The sequence below is a fragment of the Mustela erminea genome, chromosome 15, assembly GCF_009829155.1.
Source record: "Mustela erminea isolate mMusErm1 chromosome 15, mMusErm1.Pri, whole genome shotgun sequence".
NCBI classification, from domain to species: domain Eukaryota; kingdom Metazoa; phylum Chordata; class Mammalia; order Carnivora; family Mustelidae; genus Mustela; species Mustela erminea.
Genome location: NC_045628.1, coordinates 287,258 through 315,254, shown reverse-complemented (window position 1 = coordinate 315,254; position 27,997 = coordinate 287,258). Strand labels below are relative to the sequence as shown.

At 59.7% G+C, this 27,997-nt stretch overlaps 1 protein-coding gene across 4 annotated transcripts in view; it reads right to left on the bottom strand.

Moving 5' to 3' along the window:
* RASA3 (RAS p21 protein activator 3) overlaps nucleotides 1-27,997 on the bottom strand; it is a 114,701-nt gene that overhangs the window by 8,997 nt on the left and 77,707 nt on the right. For 3 of the 4 annotated variants that reach the window (XM_032314229.1, XM_032314226.1, XM_032314230.1), the window contains 15 exons: nucleotides 18,578-18,658; nucleotides 18,145-18,217; nucleotides 15,601-15,677; nucleotides 13,900-14,004; nucleotides 12,281-12,437; nucleotides 11,267-11,415; nucleotides 10,391-10,505; nucleotides 9,322-9,396; nucleotides 8,465-8,588; nucleotides 7,308-7,414; nucleotides 6,566-6,643; nucleotides 4,717-4,794; nucleotides 3,602-3,675; nucleotides 2,586-2,692; nucleotides 2,015-2,097 (listed from right to left, as the gene is read on the bottom strand). In XM_032314229.1, coding sequence (XP_032170120.1) covers nucleotides 2,015-2,097; nucleotides 2,586-2,692; nucleotides 3,602-3,675; nucleotides 4,717-4,794; nucleotides 6,566-6,643; nucleotides 7,308-7,414; nucleotides 8,465-8,588; nucleotides 9,322-9,396; nucleotides 10,391-10,505; nucleotides 11,267-11,415; nucleotides 12,281-12,437; nucleotides 13,900-14,004; nucleotides 15,601-15,677; nucleotides 18,145-18,217; nucleotides 18,578-18,658 — 1,483 coding nt within the window. Of the gene's footprint in view, nucleotides 1-1,731; nucleotides 1,923-2,014; nucleotides 2,098-2,585; nucleotides 2,693-3,601; nucleotides 3,676-4,716; nucleotides 4,795-6,565; nucleotides 6,644-7,307; nucleotides 7,415-8,464; nucleotides 8,589-9,321; nucleotides 9,397-10,390; nucleotides 10,506-11,266; nucleotides 11,416-12,280; nucleotides 12,438-13,899; nucleotides 14,005-15,600; nucleotides 15,678-18,144; nucleotides 18,218-18,577; nucleotides 18,659-27,997 lie in introns of those variants that run through there. The other variant, XM_032314228.1, reaches the window with a different exon arrangement.

Here is a 27,997-nt window from a genome sequence, read left to right as displayed (position 1 = left end):
GAAAACACCGTCTGCCATGGGGCCATCTGCCTGCCGCAGAAACCCCCTCCAGTAGTCCAGGTGAAGGGACAGTGCAGGCTGAGTGGGAACTGCCGTGTGTGAGCTGGGCCGTCCAGCCAGGGGCAGCCTTCCCATCTACCCAGCTGGGGCCACCCACACGGGCCACGATGTTCATCTTTGACCCAGACAGAGACGTGAGCTCATCGGTCTTCCTCCTCAGCGACCCTGGGCCAGAAGCAGCCCCGTCATAGCTGAAGCCAACTCGTTGTGTCCCCCACCACACAGTGTGGCATACGCACCTACTGGGTACTAGACAGCTGAGCTGTGCAGAGACAGACTGACACAGGAGGTGGAAGACAGAGCCCTTGTCAGCTCCTGCGAGGCAGACCCGACTCGGGGGCCTTCCTCTAAACCCTACACCTGGCATATATAGGAGAGCCTGCAGGGTGAGATGCTGTGCAAGGACCGTCCTCCTAGAGCAGTGGCTACTGTGGATGGTTCCCAGCGTCTGAAGAAGGTTCTTAGGAAACACAGGGCTGCTCCAACATCTGAGCTCCCTGAAGCCCGTGGGGTGTTGGGGGCGGTTGGCAACACTCGGGAAGATACAACCAGTGAAGCAAATGACCAGTGACACGGGGAAGGGGGGCTGGGCCTGGGGCCACAGCAGACGGACCACGCGCACAGGCATTCGGATGCAGGGGTGGGTCTGAGCTCCTGCCCCACAGGAGACGCGTGAGCTCCTTCCACGTCCGGGAGCCCATTTGTGCCTCCGGAGACTGAGCCGGAGTTGTAACCTCCTCCCAGGCCACGGCAGCCACGGCGGCCACAGCAGTGGGCAGGGCACTTCCTCCCCGACTAAGCTCCAAGGTGTGCGGGGACAAGGAGACCTGCATGTGCTTTTGCCTGCGCCGCACAGACGGTCCCTGGAGGTCTGTGCTTCTGAAAAGCGTCAAACAGTAAGCAGACCTGATGTGCGGGCTCCCCCGCAGGACCCTCCGTGGGGACACACAGGAAACCTCCCCATCCGAGTCTCGCCCCAAATCAGACCCGGTGAGGTCACTGGTGGCTCCCTCGGAAACCCCACCTGCGCTCGCCCGTGTGTGCCGGTGACGGGTGTTTTGACAATGCGGGCGAGAACGCAGTCACGTCCTACACCCACTGGATGACGAGGGACGCCAGCCCTGAAGAAGATGTGGCCCTGACAGACAAGGGAAGAACCTCTGTGGGACGGAGCTCTCCACGGCAGAAAGCCCAGAAGTACTGACCGGACGAGGCAGGCCAGGAGCCAGAGGTGGACATAGCTCAGCGTGTGTCCCACGGTCACCATGAGCCGTCCCGAGAAGACACACCCAGGGGATGCGGTCATCTCCACGGGATTCTAGGCAGAAGAGGGCACCTGAACCTGCCACCCAAGCTGAGGGACACCCACAACACCTGGCCTCTGTGCTTCAAGAACACCGAGAAAGGCTGAGGAATGTTCCATGTCCAGAAAAGGATGGAGAATGCACCATGTGGGGCATGGCTGGGGACACACAACAGCTACAAAGATGGCCAGGAGCTCAGCTGGGAGAGTCCCTACACAGGCAGCGGTCAGAGGTGACACTGCACCAGTGTTGGGGTCCTGCCTCTGGACCTGGGGGTCTGCCTCCACACCAGAACGTCCTTGTTTTCAGGGAACACACTTGAGTGCTTACGTGGCTCAGCAAACAGACAAAGACAAACCACATGCAATTCTGGGTTCGGGGACACGAGGGTCCTGCTGTATTCTCGCCACTTCCCTGTAAGTTCAAACCAGATCAAAATTTGTTTCAAAGAAATCCTCTGGTCCTGGAGCTGGCCCTCCGGCCTCTGGAGCTGCCAGGAAAGCACTTTCCAGCAGGTTCTTTGCCTCCGGCCAGCTCGCAAGGACCCCGGCGACGGGGCTGCAGGAGGAGGGCAGCGGCAGTGGGAGCCGGCGGGGCAACAAGCGCAGGAGAGAGAACCCCCAAGAGCCCCGAGGCGGAGCCGCACTCACGTTCTTCATCTTGAAGGACTCCTCCTCCAGTCTCTCCACGGCCAGAATGTTCTCGATGGGAATGCTGCACAGAGGCTGGTCTCCTGCCACAGAAAGGGGTTCAGGACAAGGCAGGCGAGAGGCTCCCCGCCTTAAGGGGTTGCGGGGGACACCGCAGAACAGCGGGCCTCACGCAGCAGGACCTGGTGCTGCCTCCCGGGAACCCCGATCTTCCGGCCACGTGCCTTCTCGAGGAGCCCTGTCCCCACATTTTACTTCCCAGTGCCGTGTCGCCGAGACCTATGCCCCCTCAGACCCAGAGGACACGGCCCACGCAGGACCCCGACTCCCACGCCGGGAGCCCATGGGCACAGGCCCACCTGTTCCCCACCCCCACCCAGGCCACCTGGCAGGCGGACGTCTTCCACGCACTCCTGTGACCAGACACTGCTCACGCCCCGGGACACGTACTCTACGCGCTTCGTTTCATCCAGGAAAGCAGGCATGAACCCATCAGGGCCCCCCCAGTCCAGGCTCTGGCCCCTCAGAATAAACTATGGGACTCCAGTAAAAAGCCAGTTTCTCTTGTTACCTTTGCTTCTCTGGTAGGTAAACTCATGGTTGGTCAGGCGGAACCATCTTTTCTTAAAATTTTTCATCCCAAAGCGTTTTCGCCCCTGTGCCCTCTTGATCATGAACCTGTGTGAACAGGGCACGTCTGTGGGTGAGTGTTGGGGCTCGGGGCACAGCCAGCAGCTTCCCACACCACATCTCACTGTATTTCCAAGTGATAGGGTAAAACACCAAAAGGCAAAGGTCTCTACTTTTGCAAAGTTTAACTTTTTTTTAAAAAAAGGTTTTATTTATTTATCTGATGGACAGAGACCACAAGTAGGCAGAGAGGCAGGCAGAGAGAGGGGGAAGCAGGCTCCCCGCTGAGCAGAGAGTCTGATGTGGGGCTCGATCCCAGGACCCTGAGATCACGACCTGAGCCAGAGGCAGAGGCTTAACCTACTGAGCCACCTGGGCACCCCGGAAAAGTTTAACTTTAAGTCACAAGTCGGCAAGGACAGCAGGTTCATCAGACCTCCAACAAAGCAGCTGCCCCCTCCCCATCTCCCACACTGGGAATACCAACAAGGGATGCCTGTACGAAGGTGGGCAGGCCTGCGGACCCAGGCCAGAGGTGCTCCAGAAAATAGAGTAATGGGAGCCGGAGATGTTTCAGGAGTGGGGGCCTGGTGGCGTGGAACAGGGTCTTGAACTCAGGTGTGAGCCAGCCCACACGCAAGGCTGGGTCAGCTTCTCATTCCCCTCTCTCCCACGGACAGGTGTTTCTCCACTCGCACAACCCACAGGGCAGAGGCACAGAGCAGGAGAGTCAACACCACGTCTCAGACTCGCCCCATGAGCAGTCTTACTGGATCAGAGATGTGGGCCAAGGCCATGATGTCCCAGGCCAGGACAGCCCCTGAAGGGTCTGGCTGCCTCTGTGTTGGGAGGTCACCAGCCACGTGGGCAGAGATGCCCCAGTTCACGGCAGAGATGGCCAGGAGTGCCGCCCCCGTGTTTCACTCCCACTGGCCCAGCAGCAGACACGGGCCTTACCCTTCTTTAAGCAGGATGGGCTGCTCTATGCTCTTGGGATCTCTTCTCCCAGAAGATGAGATCAGATCTAAAAACTAAGGTGGGAAAGACAGCAGACAATTAAGGGGGAGACGGCACACTTGGCTATGTTCCTTCTCACACACAAACAGCAGAACGCTACGTCTCTTCCTGATGCCAGGAGAGAGAGACATCTGGGTCCTTCTGCAAGAGTTACGGGGTCCTAAGCGTGTCCCTACTGTGGCCAGGAGGGAAGCGCCCAAACCTGAGCCCGGCCTCCACGCAGAACCCCCCCACCTGCTGAGGAGGCCCCCTGCATCCCCAGGCACCACTCTGCCTGGCTGCCAGGCTTCCGGTGACCCTGGGAGGCCCACCGGCACGTCAACAGGTGACCCAAGCATGCATCTCTGCAGGAAGGGGAAGCAGCGGAGCTCTCCTCCCGGGACGCCCCCCCCAGTGTGACTGCCACGACCTGCCTGGACTCCCTCCCCCAACCTCGTGCGCCCCAGCTCCTCTCCCTTCTCCCCTTCTGGATCCTGGTTTTTATGATTCCCGAGAGGCCAGTAGGTGTGAGTGTTTCTAAACGCAACAGAAAAAGCAAAGCTTTAGGATCCAGAAAAGATTCTCTCCATGAGCCATGTCCCTGATTCTGGGTGCCCTGGCTCCATGACTCGGGCATCTGTGGGGGCCCCAGGAGTAGATGGCCAGAAGGGTGAGGAAAGGGATTTATAAGAAACACAGGGCGGTCTTTGAGAGAAGTACAACGCCCAGCACCGAGGGAAAACTCGTGACGGTTCTGAAGAGGAGAGTCTGGAAGGGGTCCACCGTCCCCAGGGTGTAGGGAGTCTGGGGACCACAGGAGGTGGTCAGAACAGGAGGAAGTGCAAGGGGTTCACAGGGTCTGGGGTGCAGAGAGTCCTGAGGTCGTGGGGGGTTTGGGGTGCAGAGTTCGGGGACGGGGGGTGGTTGTGGACTACGCAGGGAATGGTGCTCTGAACTCTGGAGAGTGGGTAATGGCCGGCTCTACGTTCTGCGAATTTCAACTCCATTTTCTGGAACTACAGTAGGGTGTCAGGACAGGAGGCAGTACATCCGTGTTAACTGATATCCGCACTCACATTTTTTACTGCATCAGCATATTTCTGCTCGTTGAAGAATTCATAAAATGCAGCCATGTAGGATTCCTTGAAACTCGCCTAAAATGAGACAGGTCACTGAGCAAAGGCCTGCGGGTCTCGGGCACACGCTCCACGGGGAACAACCTGGAGGCATGCATCATGACCGGCTCCGGTGGCAGTCTCTCAGCAAGTGGGGGTGCCAGTGTGACTATGGCCCCAGGCTCAGCCCGGGCACTGCCCATGGAAGCCACGAAAGCAGGCACTGCCACGCAGACGCAACCCCGGAAGCCGGGGTCCGAACGCTGACAACAGGTCGGGGTCCCTCAGCGAGCATGGAGGCTGACATCTGGGTTCCAGGTCTCTGTTGCTGACATGGGTCACGACGAGGCTGCCGCACGGGAGCCCCTCCTGGGACCGGGGGGCTGGCGAGGGCCCGGACAGGTGGACGTCAGAGCACCCCTCAGGGACACCCGGGGGGCAGCCCTCCCGACGCCGTGCTTGCAGCGAACACCGTGTCGCGGAAGGTCGCTCTGCAGTTTCCAGACGCACAGAGGCGCGTCCGTGCAGAACTCACAGCCAGCCTGGACCTGTTCATCCAGGCTCCGGCCGACGGACTGCGGAGTGGCCGCTTGCTGCGGGACGCCACACGCGCTTGGCTCCGCTGCAACCTACACGCAGCCCAGCGTCTCCCACACGGGGGCTGCTTGTCGGCAACGATGGGACCCCCCAGACAACAGAAGGGGAGGGCTGGGCTGGGCTGGGGGCTCCTGCAGGTCCAGGCACAGGGGAGGCCTCACACCACCCCACTGACCCCATCCCTGTGCAGCCGGCCTTGGCCTTCAGTCCCTAGGGCACGTGCCCAGCTGTCCGCATGTGGACATCGCTACACACAGTCCCCAATGTCCTCAAACCTGCATGTCATGACCCGCGTTCTGGGGGGTGTGAGGCCCAGGACAGACCCTCGGGACCCAGGCAGGACGTGGTGTGCGGCAGGCGGGCCCCGGAGGAGCCCCTGGCCCACCCCAGGCAGCAAATCTGCCCCAAGCACAGACGACCTCAGAGGCTCACAGCTGACGCCCCCGCAGCCCCTGAACCCCCACTTGGGAGCTGGTAACGCACCACGTGCTCCTGTGACTCCCTCTGCCGTAGGTTGGTCCGACAGGGTTTCAAACCCACTTGTTCATGAGAAAAATGAAGTGAGTTGCGAGGGGAGCACAGCCCCCTCCCCATGCCGCCGAGGAGCCCTGTGGCCGAGGGCCCTGCCCTGCTGGGTGCGTTGGTCCAAATACAGGAGCTCTGATCTGCCCAGGGGACTGCTGGGCCCTGAGAGGGGTGACTCCGTGGTACCCCCGGTCACCCTCTTGCCCAGCAAGACCCAGGCGTTCCCTACCAACAGGGACTTTGACTTTTGGCAGGGCCGATGTCATCCCTACCCCTTCTCTCCAGGGAAGACTCAGGATTTGAACTCTTTCCCCCAGCCTTGCCTGCAGCATAGCGGGGTCTGGGGGATATTGTGTCTTTACTGCTTGTTAAGAGACATCATCCCGCACGGTGCTGGCTTATGAAGATTTGTTGTACGCAGTCATCCCCACAGCGGACCTGAGCGGAGTACAGGCTCAGAAAGCAAGCCCGGTCTCTAAGAGTAATGTGCCCCGAGATAAAACGGTCTCGAAACGCAATGTTTCACGGCTCAGGAAGGCAGAGAGGAGCCTGCAAGCCGCTGGAACGTGCTCTCTGCTCAGACAGCGGGTGGTGGGCCGTGTGGGTTTTATTGCTTCTTACCCTGTCCCTGCGTTGAGCCCTCACTCTCTCCTGGGACAAGCAGACACGATTAAAGTAAGCGACTTACGGATTTCGACTTGGACAAGCTGCCAAGAGTCTGAATAGTCTTGGAGATGAGCGTCAGCGTCCTCGACGTCTGTGGGTCCTGTCAAAGGGGAAGGAGAAAGGCAAGTCTCGTTTCGGTTCCACAGAAACGTTGCGATTGAACCCAGAATCGCACGGCCGACAACACGGTGACAGCACACAAAAGCCCCCAGTCCCCTTGTGCTGCTGGCGAGCAATGGGAGGTCGGCCAGCGCGCAGGGCAGGGTGAGGAGCAGCTGCCAACGGTAGGCACAAGGGCACCTTTAAAGGAGCAGCCTCCCCGCCCTGCCCTGGGCGCCCATGGCGGGGCTCCCTGGCCCGTCCCCTGGCCTGGAGGGTTCATCTGAAACAAAGCCGGGAATGGACCCCTTGAGTCCCCTGGCCCTCGGCTTCCTGCCGAGGTCAGTCACTGGCCCCCGGCTTCCTGCCGAGGTCAGTCACTGCCAGGCACGCTCCGCTGGTGCGTCACTCGGAGCCTGACCTGAGGGGCTTGGGCCGCATGAGCTGACAGCACGTGGCTGAATGCACGGCAGCCCGTCAGCACTCGCTCTCCCAGAGCTGGGGGTGAGGGTTCCTGGTCACGGCGGCCAACCGTGCTCAACAGACGCAGCTTGGCCAAGGTGCCCCCTTCTCATGGATAAAGGAGTTCACAGCCCCCTCGCCCCCCCAGCAAGGGTGCCACCAGGAGGGCGGGTGGCCCATCCACGGGGCAGATGCGCACTTACCGTGTGGTGAGGCGTGAGCTGGAAGAGGTTGGGGGACAGGATGGCGGGTGCGAAGAACCTCAGGAAGATGAAGCTGCTCACGGCCGTGTACCTCACGTCCAGGTCGTCTGCGGCCAGGACAGGGTGTCCGGTGAGGGCGTGGAGTCCCGGGCCTGGCCCAAGCCGGTGTACCTGCTGGCTTGTTCTCCCCTTGGGCACCACGGATAGCTCAGCGCCTCCTGGGGACAGGGCTCTGACAGGCAGGCCCTGGCTCGCCGACCCCGAGCGACCCCGAGAGTTTGAGGGCCGGGGTGCCCCGAGCTTGAAGCCCATGAGTTTGAAGGCAGCAGGGCCTGTCCGCAGAGCCGGATATGAGGCCCAGCCTCCATGGTGAGACAAGCTGAGAGGCGTCCCCACCGGCGGGCAGGAGGGGGCCCCCGGCAGGGTCCAGGGACTGCTCAGGGGACTCTGCAGTTCCTGGAGGCAGCAGGACACATCTGGGCTGACCCATGGGCTCCTCAGGAAAGGGTGCGGCAGGGCCATGGTCGGGGCCTGCTGGATGGCATGGGGACCCAGACACCGCCCTGTCCCCTCCTCAGCCTGGACCCCAAGCCTCAGTCAACCTAACACCTGCCGCCCAAGGCCGCCTTTGTTCCACCCGTGGGCACGTCTGCACAAGATGAATCCCCAACCAACGGGCACGACTGAAAAGGCGATTCATCCCCGGGACCCCTCCTGTCCCACGCCCACAAAGGGGTCATCCTGTCTCTCTCGAAGGTGCAGAAGACAGACATGCACAACGTGGGGTGCTGAGTGCTGACTCGACCTTCCAGCCAGAACTGCGAAGAGCCAAGAGGGCGGCTTCTCCGACTGGATGGGCCCAAACGCACAGAAGTTACCGCTGCGTCCTAAACTAACCACTGTGACAACATCTGGCCAGCCGGCCTTCCCACCTGAGGCCTGGGCCGGGCTCCCCTGAGCACCACGGCAGGCAGGACCTGGAGCCCGGCTGGGCGGCAGAGGGATGCTGTGTGTGCACGGGCGCCGACCCCGTGGCCACAGCTGGAACCACGTCTACATGACTCCGCGACGTCCTTTCTTGGCTTTGAGGAGCCTGGCGGTGGGGAAAGGGACCTCCCCGTAAGGAGCTGTGGATGTTTTCCACACCAAAGACTCACCCTGGAAGCGCTTGGCAGCCGCCTCTCGAAGAGAGAAGAAAATGTCACACATGACAGTGGGGCAGCTCACCCCCGACTTGGTGATGACGCTGAAGATACGGTCCACGTACTGCCGCAGGTTCTCCTGCAACGGGGTGCAGCCCAGTCACCCCGAGGGCCCTGTGGCCCAGGCCGCCCTGCTGGCCCCCACGGCAGTCGAGCACACCAGGGAGGGAGCAGCCGTGGAGAGCCGTGGCGGCCACAGACGCACGTCCCCTCAGCAGGCGCACGGGGCCGTAGCAGTCAGCCGTCAGTGGGGCGAGCACTGGGCGAGCCCCTGCCACTCTGCGGGGGGCCAGCCTCGCAGTTCCCTCCCCAACGCTCATCTCACTAACTGGACAGGCACGAAATCCCCCGTAACGCACCTTCCCGACAGAGAGCCCCATCTCTTTCCCTCACAGGCATGAAAAAGACTTACCCTGAGGAAACCCTATGCAAGATGACAGCTCCCTGTCCCATCAGAGAGTCTGGCTGTCCTAAAGATAGACCCTCTTCAGGAGAACACAGGGGGACATGGCCAGGGTTTGGGACCCACGTCTGCTGCCGCAGGAAGACGGACCAGGCTGGGAAGAAGCCGGGCCACGGGCCAGCCCGGTGGGGAGGCTCCGGCCACCCCAGGAGAAGGGACGGCACGGGAGTCAGCAGCCAAAGGGCCAGTCACCCTGCTGCAGGCCCCGGAGGACACGCCGAGAGACCGTCCCGGTAGGGTCCCCACCCCAAATCCTAGGGAGACACGGAGCCCCCAGGGTGGCCACGTGCCCACGCCTGCGGCCAGGCAGCCAGCTCTGAAGAGTGCTGAGCAGACGAGAACGTCTCACCATGTTGTTCTCCAGGTTCTCCCCATCCTTCAGCTTCACAGGGTCAATCTCACAGGGTCTGTGGCCCTGGCATATCTGAAAAGTGCATTTATAAGGACTGAGTGACCATTGGTCCAGGATCCCAGGTGGGTGGAGGCCTCCAGCTCAGCAGCGACCTCCAGAGCCACAGCCAGGCCCTCGGCAGTGGCGGGAGGAGCGCCTTCAGTGCGGCCACGGGTGCGCCACGACCTGCGGGGAACTCCAGACCTTCTTGAAGACTGCTCCGTCAGTGCCCGCGACCAGGTTTCATCAGGGTTAAAAAGGTGGCTCCTCCCAAGTGCTGGCAGGTCTGTGCCCACGGACCAAACCAGCACGTGAGTCTAAACTTCCTCACGTTCCTGCACTTGACAAAGCTGTTCTGGGGGAACTGCTACCCCTCAGGGACCCCACAGAGGTTGGGCAAGGCGCTCGGGGCCACGGGGGGAGGAAGCATGTGGAGCCCCGGCTGCGCCTGCCCCTGCGTGAGCGGTACCAGGAGGCCATGCACAGCTGAGGGGACCCTAGAGAGAACGCTGCACGCGGGTTCAGGGGACCCACAGCTGAAAGAAAGGGGTGTTCTCCGAAAAACCAGTGTTTCTCTGCATGTCTTTCTGTCTTAAGTAGAATGAAGAATTTTCTGAAGTAAACGTTTTTTTAATCTGAGACAATGAGAAAGATCCTGGAGCACACAGGGCAGGTCCCTGCAGTGAGGCTGGAGGGGAGGTGGCAGGAGTCCCTCAGTCAGGGCTGCCCTTCTGCTCGGCTGCCTGCCATGGGGGGAGGGGGTCACAGCTGCCTGCCGTCTGCGCACAGCGTCGTGGGGGGCGTCACAGCTGCCTGTCGTCCACGCGCAGTGTCACGGGGGCAGGGGGTCTCAGTTGCCTGCCCTCCGCGTGCCATGTCTCGGGGGCAGGGGTCAGGGCTGCCTGCCGTCCGTGCGCAGTGTCCTGGGGAGCGAGCGTCCCTTACGCCCCTCCCCAGCAGCACTGGGCCTGCCGGAGACCCTGACGTGCCCCGTCCTTGGGGGCCACGGGGTGGGACCCCCACTCACCTCCTCTATGGCGGGCTTCAGGGTCACGTGCAGGTAGTGCATCCCGGCCAGCTTCATCGTCTCGTCAATGCACTTGGAGGTCAGCGAGTTTCCTCGGAAAATGGTGTTGGGGTCCCTGTAAAACAGTGTTGGAGGGAGTCTGTCCTGGAGAGCAAGGGGATGACGGACACCGAGCGTGTCCTTGGCCCACGCCCAGCGGATGCAGAGACAGGCCCTGCTTGGCCTGCTTCCAGATGTTCTGGGAGGAAAATGAGACCCAGCCAGATGTTTCGCGTCGGGGCACCCTGAACCCCCCAGGTGGGCGTGTGTGACACACCTCCTGTACACGGCCGACGGCCGTTCGACCGGTCAGTACAACCTCCCCACACCCACAGCCCCACCCCTTTGTGAGGCCCGTTTCACACCAAGCCTCTAAGGACCAGACCCAAGGTCAGCCTAACAGGACGTGCTTCACGCCATCTCGGCACTCGGGTGCAATCTGGGTCCTTCTGAACCCAGAGCTCCAGGGACAGACTCTTCTTGGCAGACCCATCCCCGCAGAGTGGGCACAGGTCCTGGGGCAGCCGTGACCCAGTCCTCTGCTGTGGGCCTAGTACTGAAGCTGCCACCCTCTGGTCACCCCCGAGGCGACCCGCGCCCTGGTCCACCGCCTTCCTGCACTCACACCTTGGGATTTCCCAGAAAAGGTACATTTTTAAGAAACAGCGTGTTTCGGACAGAAAACCTGAGCCGGTACGGGCTCCTTCTGCTGTCCCAACTCTGCACTCTCTTCGGCGCTGAGGGTACCAGCCCAGACCGGCCCTCACCACATGGTGGTCACTGACTCAGGCCGCAGCCCTCAGGGAGGGGAGGTCATGGAGCCTGAGGCTCACTCACTGGGTCCTCTGGACCTCGGCGCTGGCAATGGCGCTGATGAACGGCACCACACGGCCGTAGTGCAGGAAGAACCTCACGAGGGGGACGGCCGCCTCCTGCTTCTCCCTGCAGACCTCGCCCAGGACGTGCGCGGCGGACGCGGACACCGGCTGTGGGACAGGAGAGACCGTGGGACCCCAGCGCGAGCCCCCCAGCCCTGGGGGCTGGCTACAGACCCCCACTCCCCACCGGGCACAGTCAGTGAGTAGGTGGTTCAAGGTCCCCACACCGGGGCCCAGACCCCGACCCTGTCCCGTATTGCCTCTCCCACCAAGCTAAGAAAGAACCACGTCTTTTCTAGCGCCTACGTCCAACCCTCTGATTTGTACACGTGCTCCGGGTCCGCTCCTGGGGATTCTTCTACCCGATTCCACCTCTAGAACTAAGGCCGGTGACCTCAGGGCCTCATAGAAATCCGAAACCATGAACCTTGCTGGGTCCCCGCAGGGCTCTAACTGCAGGTGGGGTGTGGGGCTCACGCCTCCGTCCCTCCGGCAAAGGGAGATGCAGGTATTTCTGGACACAGAGCAGACTTGGGGGACAGTAAGCAGGGAGAGTCACCCACCAGGAGCTGGCTGCCCAGATGCAGGGCCAGAGGTGGGCTCCGTGCCTTGTGGGGGTGGCGGTGGGCAGGGGGCAGCCGGGAGGGGCTACGGGGTGGAACCAAACAAGGGTGAGGGAGCTGAGGGCTGAAGCTGGGGTCTGAGCCGGGGTGGGGCGCGGGGCCAGACCGAGGCAGGGGATTCAGAGGTCAGGGGCAGGGTTGGGGTGGGGGGCTTGAGCCAGATGGGACTGGGGGACCAGGGTCCGGAGCTGGGGTCCGGAGTTGGGAGGTGGGCGGGGGGCCGGAGGAGAGGGGCTGGGGTCAGCAGCCGGCCGTGGAGGGCCGTGGGGGTCCGCAGGGCTGCAGGGTCTGGCTCACCGGGGGGGCCGCAGGCGGCCCAGGACACAGCAGGGGCCCGCACACTCACGCACCTCCACGTCCGCAGACCTCAGCAGCAGGTCCCGCAGCGGGCGGTAGTAGTTGGACGAGAAGACATGGTCCTCAGTGTACACCACGTTCAGCCGCAGGGACCCCAAGTCCCCCGGCTTCAGGTTCTTGCTGCCGTTGTCTCGGGGCTGAAGGAAGTACCTGGACGTGGGACCCAGGGAAGGGCGGCATGAGGCGGCGGCACCCTCCAGGGGCCGGTTCCCTCCAGGATGCACTGGTCGCCCGCCACAGGCTGTGTCGGGGTCTGAGGCAGGAGGGCCTCCAGGAAGTTCTGCCGGACACCTCTCTGCCCCCTGCGCTGGGGCCACCCCCCTGTTGACCCCCCGGCAGGGTGTTTCTTGTGGGAGCCCCCACCCCACAGGGTCCGGGTGTGGGGGCATGCTCGGTCATTCCCCACGGCACCCCCTACAACACGCAGGGTCCAGGCGCCAGAGCCCTTCTTGGCGAGAGACCCCCTGCGGGGTGCATGTCGAGGGGCGCCCCCCACCTTATCTTCCCTCTGGGGGCTGACTACACAGGAAGGACGGAAGGGGTAGGAGTTCGAGAAGGGGGAAATGAGAAAGGAGCTAAGGGAACTCTGTCTGTGGAGACGGGCCCCGGACAACGGAGGACAGCTAGAGCACAGCTGACGTGACTCCAGCAAACGAGCGTCAGAGCTCCCGCTGGCAGAGGGGACGCTGACGGCGCTGGGAAGCAGGCCGGCCACCGGAGCACGGGGTCCCATCCTCGGGGTTTCTCACTGGACATGCCTGTCTTCGGTCCCACCCTGCGAGACTGTGCGGGAACCCTGTCTGCTCTGAGCTGATGGGCCATGCAGCCTGCCACGGGATGTGGGCACCCTGCATCGCGCAGGGGCACCTGGCCACCTGAGGTCCTGGGTGGACATCCACTGGGCTGCCACGTAACTGTCCCTTCTTGGTGACAGGACTAGGAGTGATCCCAGCAGGAACAGAACCTGCTGTCCTCACGGAATCGAAGACAAAATTCCCGTGTCCCGGTGACTGTAAACTGCTTGAGGAACAACACACAGAAGCCCGCCCATGTGGTGGGTCTGGCCTGCGGCATATGGCCTGTGACCACGCCATGTCCCCATCGTGGGTGTCTGCGGTCACAGTGATGACAGTCGCTGCTGATTTACGGAACGATCGGGAAATAAAACAAAGGCGCTGGGTGACTGGGAGGCAGAGCGCAGGGAGGTTTGCCTGGAACAACACCTTTGCCTGGTTCCTCAGCAGGTGACTCCTGGAGGACGGGCCATGGGGAAGGCCTGGTGCGGCGGGCCCTCGGGAGCATGCGGCCTGCCCTCCCTGCCCAGGCCTGTCCTCAAAGCTGCAAGGCTCTCATGGCCCTGCCTCTGTGTCTGTCGAGGGCCTCGGCCACCATTCTCGTGACATTCCCTCCGCCCCCGCCTGCCAAAATGGCAGCCGTGTGCTGCCAGTTTCTCACCGGCAACCCTGTCACCTCACCAGAGTGAGTATGGACCATGTGCCAAGCCACGGCGTCTGGCCAGTGGGAGCCGACCTGCGCCCCCACACTCTGCCTGCTCACGGCAGCTCCGTCTGTCCACCCACCGGGACGGCGTGGGCCACGCACAGACGCTTACCAGGCCTCGTAGCAGCTGGACTGGCGGAGCACGTTCAGTGGAACCCTCAGCTCTCCCAGAAACTCATCTCCAAACTTCAAGTTGCTGGCATTCCAGAGGTCAACTCTGAAACACAGCCAACGGTACACAGATCTCCGTATGGGGTGACCTCGGGAGGGCAGGTGACAGCAGCGCTCCTCAGCAACCCCAGGGGCGTCTGGGGCAGATCAGAGCCCTGGTCCCACGGCCCCGTCTCTGTGAGGAGCGACACTGACTGGGGATGTCTGAAATGTGAGGTCAGCGCAGGATGTGCCTGGCACGGGCACGGGGGTCTCCCTGGGCCTTGGGGGCAGGGAGAGGAGCTGGGGGCCTGGTGTCGGGGTGAGGGGCCTTCTGTCTTCTCAGCAGCGTGGGAAGACGGTGCCCCGGGGCGGCATCTGATGTGGGGCCACGGCGACTGTGCGTGTGTGAGGACGGGAGCCCGGAGGGAGGAACGGCGTCCCCGGTGCGAGGCAGCAAACGTCCGCGCACCCCATGGTAAACACCTGCACCCGATTACTCCAGGAGCGGACAGTCCAAGACCAGTCCCCTCTCACCACCCTCGGCAGTCACGGGGAAAGTTCTAGAAGGCCGCGTCAGCCCTCTGTGGTCCCCGAGGTCCAGGCAGGAGCCACAGGTGTCTGGAAGGTACAGGGTTTGCTAGAGGAGCACGCATCAGGGACATGAGGAGGAATGTCAAGCGACCCCGTAGCAGAGCTGCCAGGCTGTGCTTTCTTCCTTTCGATAAGGGCAATATTTAAGGACATTTTTGGTTCGTCTGCTTAAAATGCAACAGCTACGACTCCGCTCTCAAATTTAAAGTCCAATCTTGTATGAACACTTCTGTTTCTGAACAAGAGAGAGACTTGTGTGTCCGAGGGTAGCTGGGGCATGGCCAACCTCTAGAATGGCCTCTGACCGCCACCGGCACTTTCAGACACGCAGCCGGGGCCCCCTGGCCGCAGGTTCTCTGTAACGGAAGACTTAAAGCGGAAACACCTCTGACCTGTGTGTGGAGACGGGCCTCCCTCAGTGCTCGAAGCCACGAGAGGAACAAAGAGTGAGCCCGAGGGTCCCACAGTGGGTCGGGGGAAGGGCCTCCGGGTACGCGCCTCCTGCCTGAGCCCATCTTCCCAGTGGGAAGCCTGGGAGCCTCACGGGCCTCAGGAAGCCTGGAGCCCACAGGAAACCAGACTACAAACCAGCTCAGATCTGCAGGGTCCCTCGGGGTCGGCCCCGGCCCAGAGCGACGGGAAAAGATGCCTGGCTAGGGTCTCTGAGGGCATTGGGTGCTGGGCATGAGGTGAGACCCCAAGGCTCCCAGGACGGATGGAGCCGGACCTGCGGTGGGCTCTGCTGCAGACCACACACACCCAGGCCTGCAGCACGAGGACGCCCGGGCAGCAGGGCCAGGTGCGGGGGGGCAGCACGAGGCCGTCGGCCTCCCCTCGCGCAAGGTCCCTTGCCTGAGTCAATGTCCTCTCAGCCACCCCACGAGCCCCTGGCAAGTTCCTGGCTCTTCCTTCAAACCAACTCCCCATGTCCTAGTATTGAAATTACCAGAAAACGGAGGATTCCTTTCTTTGCATTCCCTTCCTTTTAGAAGCACAGAAAACCAACAGACGAGGCGGGTCCAGACTGGAGCCGCCAGGCCAGAGCCCAGAAACCCTGCTTCTAGCTCACCGGATCTCAAGTTTGTCCACGTCCTCCTCCTCGAAGTCAAAGTGGGACTTCCGGCTGTAGCTGCAGGGCCTGGTCACCTGGAGGGGCGGACGGGAGGAAGCCCGTGTGTGCCATGCCCTTGCCCGCAGAGCACCCTGTGTCCTGGCCGCCCCCAGGCCTGGGGAAAGGCCCCCCTACCACCACCGCCTCTCCCCTGCAGGCACCCACCCAGAGCAGAGGTGGGGTCTCAGCCTGCAGGCATGGCTGGAGCCTCTTCTCCAGGGGGCCGCCTCCTCACCCCCTACCACCACCGCCTCTCCCCTGCAGGCACCCGGCTGGCTCCCTCCCTCCTCAGCCCCACCCTCCCCCGTGTCCTGAAGTCGCTCCTCCCCCACCTCCCCATCTCAGCACCTCCGCCCTTATGGCTCAGTGGCCGCCTGGGGTGCTGACACCACGCAAGCAGGGCACCCGTCCAGCCGCCGACCAGCTCAGGCCTTGTCCACTGCCAGCTGAGGCTTCTGAAAGCCCCACGGAGCCCCCACTAGTTCCCCTCACTCAGCACGCGGCCTGCACCCCTGCACCACCGGCCTCTTCCTCGCTCAGGCTCATGTTGGGAAGCCTGAAGGTGACTCTGAAATGCCACCTCCTCCAGGAAGCCCCGCGGAGCCTCCACTGTCTGGCTTCTAGTGAGGCAGTCACAGGGCTTCTGCGTGGGCACCTAACGCATCTAGTGAGGGAACGAAGATGGCTTCTGTGGAACCTCAAATAACTTCGTTCAGATACTGAAGAGTTTGTAAGGAAGCCTAGGCATTACCCTGGAAGAAAATGGTTTGGACACTACTTCCTTTTGAAACCCCTATAGGAGGCTGTCTACGACCCCAAACCCAACCACTGGGACTCGGGCTAAGTCAGAACTATGGGGTTGTTGGCAAGAGAAGAAGAAAGCGGGTGCAGAGAATCCAAAGGGGGATTTAGGTGTTAAGCAGGGCTCAGACCTTTGAGTCTCAGACCATAAACTCCAGAGAGAAGCACATTCCAAGGTCCTGTGGCCTGAGGCTGTGAGGGAGGCAGGTGTCAGGTAGGCCCTAGCCACAGCACCGAGGGCCCAGGTCTGGATCGTCCCTGGGACCCGGCAGGATGCAGGTCTGTGCTCAGCGGCATGTGGGGCTGGCAAGATTTATCTAGCAAGTGGAGACCCGCGCTTTTGCAGAGTGAAATAGAAGAATATGACACAGAAAGTGGGTGTCTCTGTCCAGGAGGCCCACACGGCCGCGAAAAGTCTGGGCCTTACTGTGTGCAACGCAAGCTTGGGAGGAGCTGCCTCAGCCGTTCCAGGCTGCAGGGACAAGGCGGGCCCATGCAGCTCCAGTACAGAATTCAGACCAACAGCTGTCCTCACTCTCCGTCCCAGACCCCTCCCTGCTGCTGGAGCCCCGCCACGGCCCCTCCGGAGATAAGGCTGACCGCATCAGCTTCCTGACCAACCCTCAGTCTTTTAACCACTTTCTGCACCGGGCGATGGAATAAGCATGTCCTTCTGGGACAGAGAACGGTGCTGTGCCCTTGGCACTCCGACTCCACGCCCCCCTCACTGTGGCCCAAGAAGCCAGACGGCAGCCTCCAGTGTTCTAGAAACCTGTGGGCTTCTGGATCCATCAGAACATGTCTAGCTTCTCTGCACGTGAGCTCCTCCGTTCTGAGCCAACTCCCCCACTTCCAAAACTCCCCCTTCTCACCCCAACCTCACCCAACGTTTAGAGACGCGCTTCCTTGCAGCCTCGCAGTGCCCCCTCCCAGACTGCACCCAAGGGTCGCCGTTCTGGGAAGACTCTTTTCAGGCAGGACTAGAGGCTGTTTGCTTCTGGCTCCCCAGGGCCACTGACCTAACAGTCACTTCACCACAGGTACAACCTGCCCTGTGCACGCTTCCCTGCTTGGGGCAAACTCGGGAAGACAGGGGCAGAGGCTCATGCACCTCAGCCCCCAGGACCCGGTCCACAGGAGACCGTTGAGAAACCCTCGCGGGAGAAACCACATCGCCCCGAATACACTGGCTCTGCGCCAGGGTCACACTAAAGCCGCCGCGTGGGCGACTGTCCTGCCGACAATCTTCACCTCACAGGCCTCCCGTCTCACGAACGTCAGCGGTTCCCAGTCCCGAGAGGACGCCAGCGGATCTCTGTGTTCAAACACATTTGCTCTTCTGCTTCAAAACCCTTCACTATTTCTGGGGAGACAAGCCTCCCTCCATTGCTCAGGAAAGACCAGGTGAAGCAAGCAAAAACCAAACACCCCAAACAGGCAAACGGTGAAAAACACACCGATCGTGACAACTTGGGACGTACAACTCATCAGGACTCAACTCAAAACCAAGGAAGCAACAAATGGCCTTTCTCCCCAGGGGCCAGAGGGGAGTTCCTGGGAGCCGGGCTGACGCCGCAGGCTGGGAGGGAGGCATCGTGCCAGGGTCATTCCAGAACTTGCAGGAGGAAGCCGGGGCCCAGGGCCAGAAACATGCCTTCCCCAAGGGTCTCCATGTGACATTCACGGAGCTCAAATACCAACCTCAAAATAAAACACCTCATCAAACTGGGGGTTGTTGGTTTTCTTTTTCACTTTCGTCTTCTTTGCTTCTGATCTGTAACCAAGGAGGAGGGGTTAAGGTTAAAACGAACGCTGTGGACACCGAGTCTTCGCACCTTCAGACTGAGTGATCAAATGCACCAGTAACCTCCTCCTGCTACTTATCAATATTTCTGTTTGCCTCCAACCCACACAGTATGCAAATCAGGAAGCTTTACTGAGCCAAAGGCACCCAGCGTGGAGAAGAGAGGGGCTGTTTCCAGAAAGCAATCTCAGGGCCACAGAGGAGACCAGAGTAAGTCAGAAGCCACGTCCCAGCGCACAGCCTCTCCTACATTTCTGTGGAAGCCCCAGCATCGTCACGGCGGGCGACTTACCCACCAGCTCCATGCGCAGGTGCACGCAGAGTACTTGCCTGCAGGGTCCAGCCAGTGTCACAGTCGCGTAAGGATCACACTGCCCGTTCACGATGGGGAGGCCTTGGCACTCGAGGATGCTGAGGAGAGAGACAGGGGCATCAGGAGCGGGGTGGGAGGGGCCCACAGGCAGCTAACCCAGGCAGCTCTGAGGCCGTGGCAGGTGGCTGTCCATAGCCGGGACCATGTGCCCAGGGTGGCTTCGGTCACCCGTGGCCCAGACGCTCCCAATAAACATGGACGGGTGCACCGATTTGCAACTGGAAGACACGTGGGGGCAGGAGAGTGTGAGCGCTGCTCTCAGGACACGGCTGTCTTATCTGAGGGGCACAGGCTGCTGGGGCCTCCCGAAGGCGAGGCCACTGCCTTCACGTCCTGAGAGTTCAGCTCCCCTGCGAGCTGACGGACCAGGCGCTGTGGCGAGGCCATGTTACAGGTGGGAAACGGGGGCCCCAACAACGCAGGGGCCTGCAGACCTAGCCGTGCCATGCACGCCACTCAGCAGACACCACGGGCTCCGTGCCACGCACGCCGCTCAGCAGACACCATGGGCTCCGTGCCACGCACGCCACTCAGCAGGACTCCCCGATCCCTCCCACAGGTCCCGGCACGACTGTCCTGCTCCCCGGTTTGCTTCAACTTCGGGAGCCCAACTGGTCACGCGAGCTCCGGGACCACCACTTCCCCTCATCCTGACACCCTGCCATCGGCTGTGCTTCTCCCGACCCTCCCTGCTCCAGGCCGTGCGTCCTGTTGTCCCGTTCCTGGCACGCCGACTGGAGCACCGGCTGGACGTTAGGAATTTCAGGCTGCTGGTGTCCAGATGCTGTTGCTTTCCAAAGGACAGAGCTGACCGGAGGCTGAGGGTCTCTGGGTGCAGATTGATCACGGCAATTCTTGCCTGAAGCTCTATCAGGGAGGCACCGGCCGCCTCTGTCCAGGGACTGTTTGTCCCACCACATAGGTGCGCCCTCCGAGTCCGCACAGAGCCCCCCGTGGGAACAAGGATCTCCACCGGGTTGGCAGGGGTCAAATGCCTCCCAGCCCCACACGACCCCTTCAGCTCCGCCTGAGCCCAGGGCGTTACCCTCTCTATTCACAGGGCTTGCGGGAGTGCTGGCAAGTCCCTTCCTCTCCAGAAGCCACCAGCAGCGGCCTCAGACTCCCAACAGCAATCTCTGTCTCCCTCCCGCCTCCAGCCCCACTTGGGAGCCCTCCTGCCCCCACACACCTGCAGGACAAAATCAGGACCACTGCGGCTCCTGGGTCCGCTTCCCTGACTTGGGGTCACAGAGCGAAAAGCCGACTGCCCAACATCCAAACTGTTCCGCTCGTCTGCATCCGGCTCCTTAGCTGTCTGTGGTGGGAGGGGTCCGGGTCCAGCACTGCACCATGGCAGGACAGCTGTCCTCCCAAAGAGGAACGTCCGTTTGGCTTCACGGACGTGCGGTCACTTTCCCTCGAAGAGCTGAGCGCTTCAGCTTCTCCTGGGCATCGGGAAGTCAGGAAACAACCAGGTTCTCACATTCCTTCATAAGCCAAGCGATCCCGTGTCCCTCTTGGGAAGGAGTTTGCTTCTAGCATTTTACCAGAACATTTCTTTCTGGTCGCAGGGTTGTTTTCTTCATTTCTCCTTCATGGTGCTTACAGCCCTTCAAGCTGCGTCCACACCAGTCCCGCGATGTGAGCCTTACCTGATTTTTCCCATCTTTACTCCTACTCTAGTTTGTGAAGTATTTCTGGGTTTCTTTCCTAGATCACCGACTTGGTCTTCGGTTACCTTCTGCCCTTCATTAACTCATCATTAAAGAAATATTTCTTCATGCATTAAATCATAAGGAAAGAATGATTTGTTGCAATCTTATCCATGGCAAGCACGTTTCCAGGAACGGGTGCTGTGGGGCAGCTCGCGCGTCCTCGGCTGCGGCTGCAGACTGCAGGGCAAGACAGGTCGGGGAGAAGAGGACCGATAGGACAGCAGCTGGGAGAAGCGGGCACACGGCTTGCTCAGGGGACGTGCGGGGAGGCTCCTGTGCTGACCCGCAGCTGAAGGCAAACGCGTCTTCTACATTCACTTGTTCATCAGGAAGGTTTGGACGGTAAGTGTGCCCACATTTCAGATCCTCAGAGATCATGGGTTTCCACGGCCAGAAACTCGATGCTAAGCACCAAACTGAAAGCAAGTTTCCCCACATCTGATGTCCTAGACAAGCAGCTGCCTCCAGCACCCAGATGTCCCCATCTCTCCTTCCTCTGAAGACCGACACGAGAAACACTCTGTTCTCTGACTCAAAGCAAAGACTGGGTACTGACTGCACCTGCACGAAGACATCTGGGAGGAAAAAAGGACCCTCCCGCCCGGCAGGCCCAGCACGCAAACCGGAGAACGTGCGCCAGACTCCCTCCCGCTCGGCCCTGGGCAGCTCCAGGTGGGCCACAGCCCAGCGCACGGCTGGTGGGCGCTCCCGGGGGCTGCCCGGGGCACACAAAGCAAAGCCCCCCTGTACTTCACACAAAACACATCTCTCCAGGCTTACTGTCTTCAGAACAACTTCTAGTGACCCTTGGGGATGTTCTAGATAAATAGCAGAGAGAAGTAAAGTATTTACTCTGCTGGGCATTCCTACCTCCAGGAAAGGACACTGTGACATACAGAGTGACCCAGTCAACTAATCTGGAACCCAAGGCCACAAGAACACAAGATTTCGTACACATTCTGACATCTCCAGGACTTTGTATTCGAACGGACCCGTAAACCGTGGTCACGCCTCCCCGCTGAAGTAATGGTCTGCAGCTCTGGAATCTTGTTCCATCTCCTCCCCCGCAACCCCTACTGTGGCCACGGGCTGCTGCTTCCGCTTCCCGCCCCCACGAGCAGGACACAGCCTGCCTGCGGGACCACCGGCTGCAGAGGACCCGGCCGTGCGGTGACAAAGCTCACCACGGCCGGCAGTTACCGGCCGGCCAGCTGCTCCGCCTCCACTCATGATTGGTCCAACCTCAGACAGAGCCAGGGTCGGTAGCCTGTTGTAATTCCCTAATAATAGAAAAAAAGATCTTTATTGGATTTGAGATGGAAGTCCGGAAACAGGTAACCCTCACTTGGATGCACCTCAAGGTGGAGGTACAGGTGGCCAGTGTCTGCTTCTCTGGCCGACTGCCCTGCAGCCTGGGTCTGGGTCCGGGGGACTCCCCAGTAGGTGCCTGCAGGACCCCCAGCACCACACCTCCGGTCCCCAGCAGCCTGGCCCCCGTCCCAGTCAGGGAGGCTCCCCAGCGGGTGCCTGTGGGGCCCTCAATAGGACTCTGGTGTGGTGGGGGATGGTGGAGCCTAGAGGTGGCCAAGTGCAGGAACCCTAACTTTCAGACGCAGCAGGTGGCCACAGGATACCCGAAAGAGGCTGCCTGCAGCACCAGGAAAGGCGGCGAGCCCAGCAGAGCCCAGCGCCGTGCTGGCCTGTGCTGGGCGGGCTGCTCTTAGCCGTCAGGCTCTTTCAACGCTCGGCTTGGGCGAATGAAATCTGGAGACGCTCACAAACATGTCTCCCCATGAAGGTGGAGGCCACAGGAGGCCGCGCAGTCCTTGGCATGGAGCAGGCGCTCAGGACAGACCTGAATGAACGATTAAAGGTTTATTCACCCTTGTTGGGGATGAAAGAAAAGCACGAGACAGTCCGGCCTGAGGTCTGGCTGGAAAGACGGGCCGCTCCCACCGGAGCAGGCACCTGTCGGAGGCGGGGACTGGTAGATGCCCTCCACACCGACAAGAACAGCAGGATGGTGGGTCCCGAACCACCTGAGGCTCGCGCAGGTGTCCCCGCAGCAGACGTGGACATACGAGTGAACAGACGGAAAAGTAGGCTTACAGTCGGAAAGGCCACCCGTGGAAGGATCAGAGAGGTTTCTGTGAGCCCATCGCGCAGACCCCTGCCCGCACAGCCACCAGAGCGCTCGGCCAACAGCACGGTCTTCCCCAGCTTTCACTCTCCACCGGCAGGGAAGGGAGATGCTGTCGGCCCGCCTCGCAGCCGGGAAAGCCCACAGGAAGCGCTCCCTGGTGCATAAGGGCAGGGAGGGAACTTGCAGGGAACGGACACCCCCGGGAAGAACCAGAACCTCACAGAAAGTGACCTGCCGTTTGGGGAAGGTAGACGAGGCCTTGCCTTGCTCTTGGGACGGTGGGGATGGGTGCACGCGGCAGCAGAGAGCAATAAGCTGGAAGCAGGGAGAGGGAAGGCCGGGAGAGCTCAGCCAGAACACCCCTGGCCACCCCACAAAAGACCACCAGGCCGGGTGAGAGGTGAAGAGAGCCCAGAAGGATCTGAGAGTGCATGTAGGTCCTGTAGCCTTTGGGGGGAGGATGGTCAGCCAGTAGGAGTCACCTGCTGTGAGGGGCTGAGTGGTGGGTCCCCAAGGAGATGTGACATGGTTTGGAAACAGGTTTCTGCAGATGTAATCAAGCTTGGGCTCTCGAGACGATGAGCTTATTCTGGATTCAGGATGGCCCTAAACCCAATGACTAGTGTCCTTCCAGGAGGGAGATCGCTCAGACGCGGGATGGGGGTGGGGGGTATCGTGAAGAGGGACTGCCTGGGCGAGGAGGAGGGACCATCCCCTGAAGCCTCCAGACAGAGTGTGGCGTGGCCAGATTTCAGAGTTCAGACAGAATCCGCTCCTGCTGTTTAAGGCACGTGAGACTGCGGTGTGTGGCTGGAGCAGCCCTCGGAAAGTCACGCCCCTGCAATGAGGGAAGGACGTGCGTCGGGGGTGCTGAGAGCAGGTCCCCGCAACAGGTGCAGGCTGAGCCCGGCCCCAGTGCTTACAGGAGGGGAGTGGGAGTACGTCACGGTGCTGCTGGGCAGGAGGGAGGGCTGAGGCGATTCTCAGGCAAGCAGGGAACCCTACTGGAATGAATCTGCTTTTGTGCAACCGACTTCTCAACGGTCTCGGCCCAGCTCTTAACTTCTGCCGAGCCCATGACACACCTCAAGGTTGGCCCAAGCCCGCGTAACCTCTGAGAGGCGAGGGCCTGAGGCGAAGACACAGGCATGACCACGTGTGGTCCTGAACAAGTGCGGGAGAGACGCGGAGACGCAGGTTGGCACAAGGAGACGACATGCGGAGCAAGTCGGGGTTTGCGGCCTGCCACGGGTCTGAGAGAAGTCTGCCAGCTCTGATGCCGGGATTTCGGGTCCAGAGCCCTTCGTATGACAGCTGGAGCGGCCATTGTCTCCTGCTCTGTCCCAAAAGTCCCCGATGCACACAACTGACTCGGCGCTGAGGAAGAAAGTCGTAAAATACAAACGCGACTGCAACATTAGAGGAAAACTTGTAGCTATAAATGCCTACGTTAAAAAGGAATGAAGATCACAAATTAGTAACCTACACTTCCACCTTAAGAAACCAGAAAAAGAAAAGCAAAAAGCCTACACAGGCAGAAAGAAGGAAATCACACAGATAACAAAGGACAGAACGAACGAGAGAGGAAAAGCGGGACCTTTGAGAAGAGCCACCAACTCGACACACCTGCAGCGGGCCTGACAAAAAAGAAGACTCAAATCATTAAAATCGGTAATGAAAGAGGGGACATTTCTAAGATCTTATAGAAACAGAGCGACCCTTTAAGAAGATTACAGAAGAGCTGACCACGAGGACAGACCGTTTCAGGGGTTGGCAGGGCTCGAATGGCTAATTCCCCAAACGGATCTACAGATTCAGGACACTCGCTACCGAAATGCCAGCTGCTACTCCAGCAGAAATTCACACGCTGATCCTGAAACTCGTATGGAAATGAATGAGCTCAGGAGGGCCCGGGAGTCACGAGAAAGGGACCAAGATGGAAGACTCACACTCCCTGACTTCCGAACCTGCTGTGTGCTACAGCACGGGGACGGGACAGGCACACAGATCCGTGGAGAACAGGGTCCACGAATAAGTCCGGCCATTTACTGTGACCCAGCAGCAGCCGCTGGGCCAGAACGGACCTTTCCCCGAGTCGTGCTGAGACAACTGCGTCTTTGAAAGGAGCCGACGCCGACCCCAACTGGACACTGCACAAAGACATGAACTCCACACATACTGAGGACCAAAACGGGAGAACGAAACCCTAGAAATGCTGGAAGGAAAATGCAGCTGTCAATCTTCACGATCTCGGATTGGGAAAAGATCTCTTAGAAATCTACCTAAACACAGGAAACAACAGGTGCGGCCGATGGAGATTTAAGATTCTGGTATCACAAAGGACCTTGTTAAGACAGTGAAGACAGACAACAGGATGACAGAAAATGTCTTCAAGTTATACATTTGACAGCTGTCTAGTACCCAGAATACATGGAAAATTCTTACAACTTAATAATAAAATATGAATAACCCCATTAAAAAAATCGTAAAGGACTTGAACAGACACTTCTTCGGAGAAGATCCAGAGCCGGCCAACAAGGACAGGAAAGGACGGTCAACATCGTTCAGGGAAGCATGAGTCAACGCCGCTTCACACCACTGGGAGGAAATGAGCAGGCGGCTCACGAGAGGGTCTGGGCTGAGCGAGGACACAGCGGCTGGAGCCCTCACACGCTGTGGGCCCCGTGGGAGGGGCAGCCTCATGAGAAGCAGCCCGGCATTTTCTCAGAAACTGAAACACAGTTAGGATACAACACACCGATTCTACCCCTCCACTATGTCCCCAAGTGAAATGAAAACTGGTCTCCTACTCACACGCGAATGTCCCGGTAGCGGTATTCACAGCAGCCAAAAGGTGGGACCCACCCAATGGGGATCTGTGGGTGACGGACCAGAAAATGTGGTGTACCCACACGGTGGACAGTGCTCAGCCTTTAATAGGAGCGGTGACACCCGCAACAGCGGGCATGACCCCTGAAGACCTCCCGCTCGCTGAGGGAAGCCAGTCACTGAGAACCGCAGAGCATGTGATTCCTTTTACATAAAACATCCAGAATGGGCAAATCCGTAGAAGCAGACCAGCGGGTGTCAGGGCTGGAGAGGGGGCAGGGTGCGACACCAGATGGGATTTCATTGTCAGGAGGATGAAACGTTCTGGAAAGGGACAGGGCTTAGGGGTAACCACTGCACAACCTTGTGAATGTGCTCAAAGTGTACCCTTGAAAACGCTGAGCTTGACGGTACGTGAAGGGTACTTTTTAGTGAAAGAAAAATCGGCGGAGGGAGGCGGGATGAAGAAAGAGAAGTCCGTGGTCTCAGTCACTGCTGACTCCCCGGCTGGAGGACCTCAGCTGCTCTGTGACTGTGGCACCCCCTGCCTCCTCACTGCATCCCTGTGGGGGACCCCTCGGCCCTGGGATTCTGAACAAAGTGTACTCGTGTGTGTGATCATATGTACCAGTGGGTGTGCCAGCGTGCACCAGTGTGTACTAGCGTGTGTACTAGCACTGTGCTGGCATATGCACTAGTGTGTGTCCATGTGCACTGGCATGTGCACTACTGTGTACTAGTGTGTGCTCATGTGCACCGGCATGTTTGTGTGTGCAATACAGGCACTAGTGTGTGCTGGTGTATACTAGCAAGTCTACTAGGTGTGCTAGTATATCAGGGCTCTGTACCAGCATATACTAGTATGTATATTAGTGTGTAGTCATGTGTACTAGCATGTACTAATGTGTGTGCTAGCACTACTACTGAGTACTACTGTGTGTTAACATGTGTGCTGGTGTGTACGCTAGCATTGTACTAATGTGTGTACTAGTGTGTTAACGTGTTCTAGTGTGCCTACTGGCATGCATAGTAGCATGTGTAGTAGCGTGTATGCTAGCATATTCCATGCATAGTAGTGTGTCTGCTAGTGTGTATACTAGGTGCGTGCTAACACGCATGCTAATGTGTGTACTAGTATGGTGCTAGTGTGTGTACCCTGGTGTGTGCTAGTGTGTGTGATAATGTGGGTACTAGTGTATTAGTGTGTTCCAGTGTGTGTGCTAGTGTGTTAGTGTTTGTGCTAGAGTGTCCTAGCATCTGTAGTAGTGTATGTACCAGCATGTTAGTGCATGTGTACTAGCGTGTGTCCTGGTGTGTATGCTAGTGTGCACAGTAGCATGTGCTGCTATGTCCTAGGGTGCGTACTAGCATATGCACTAGCGTGTGTCCTGGTGTGTATGCTAGTGTGCAGAGTAGCATGTGCTGCTATGTCCTAGGGTGCGTACTAGCATGTGTACTAGCGTGTGTCCTGGTGTGTATGCTAGTGTGCACAGTAGCATGTGCTGCTATGTCCTAGGGTGCGTACTAGCATGTGTACTAGCGTGTGTCCTGGTGTGTATGCTAGTGTGCACAGTAGCATGTGCTGCTATGTCCTAGGGTGCGTACTAGCATGTGTACTAGCGTGTGTCCTGGTGTGTATGCTAGTGTGCACAGTAGCATGTGCTGCTATGTCCTAGGGTGCGTACTAGCATGTGTACTAGCGTGTGTCCTGGTGTGTATGCTAGTGTGCACAGTAGCATGTGCTGCTATGTCCTAGGGTGCGTACTAGCATGTGTACTAGCGTGTGTCCTGGTGTGTATGCTAGTGTGCACAGTAGCATGTGCTGCTATGTCCTAGGGTGCGTACTAACATGTGTACTAGCGTGTGTCCTGGTGTGTATGCTAGTGTGCACAGTAGCATGTGCTGCTATGTCCTAGGGTGCGTACTAGCATGTGTACTAGCGTGTGTCCTGGTGTGTATGCTAGTGTGCACAGTAGCATGTGCTGCTATGTCCTAGGGTGCGTACTAGCATGTGTACTAGCGTGTGTCCTGGTGTGTATGCTAGTGTGCACAGTAGCATGTGCTGCTATGTCCTAGGGTGCGTACTAACATGTGTACTAGCGTGTGTCCTGGTGTGTATGCTAGTGTGCACAGTAGCATGTGCTGCTATGTCCTAGGGTGCGTACTAGCATGTGTACTAGCGTGTGTCCTGGTGTGTATGCTAGTGTGCACAGTAGCATGTGCTGCTATGTCCTAGGGTGCGTACTAACATGTGTACTAGTGTGCACGAGGAAGGAGCAAGAGGGACTGCACCACAGAGATGCAGGAACCAAGCAAATCCCTGGTGCTTTCACTAAGACGACTCCACGGGGAAGTGTCTGAGGTGCTTCCGTGGTTGGCAGGGACAGGGTGGGCGGGGGACTCTGAGGGTGGGCGGGGACAGGTAGGGACAGCGTGCACGGTGGGGACTCTGGGGGTGGGCAGGGACGGCGGAGACGGTGTGGATGGTGGCTGGGGACAGGTGGGGACGGCAGAGTGTGTAGCTGTGATGTATGACTTAGTCTTGTGCTCTGGGTGCCACACCCGTGGTTCTCTGATCAGGACCACGGCTACTCCTGGCCAAATGGTTCACACCCGCCCTCCATCAGGCAGATGTGTGGCTGGACAGGGCGGCCCTCAGGACAGGGATCCTGGTCCCCCCCCACCCCCCA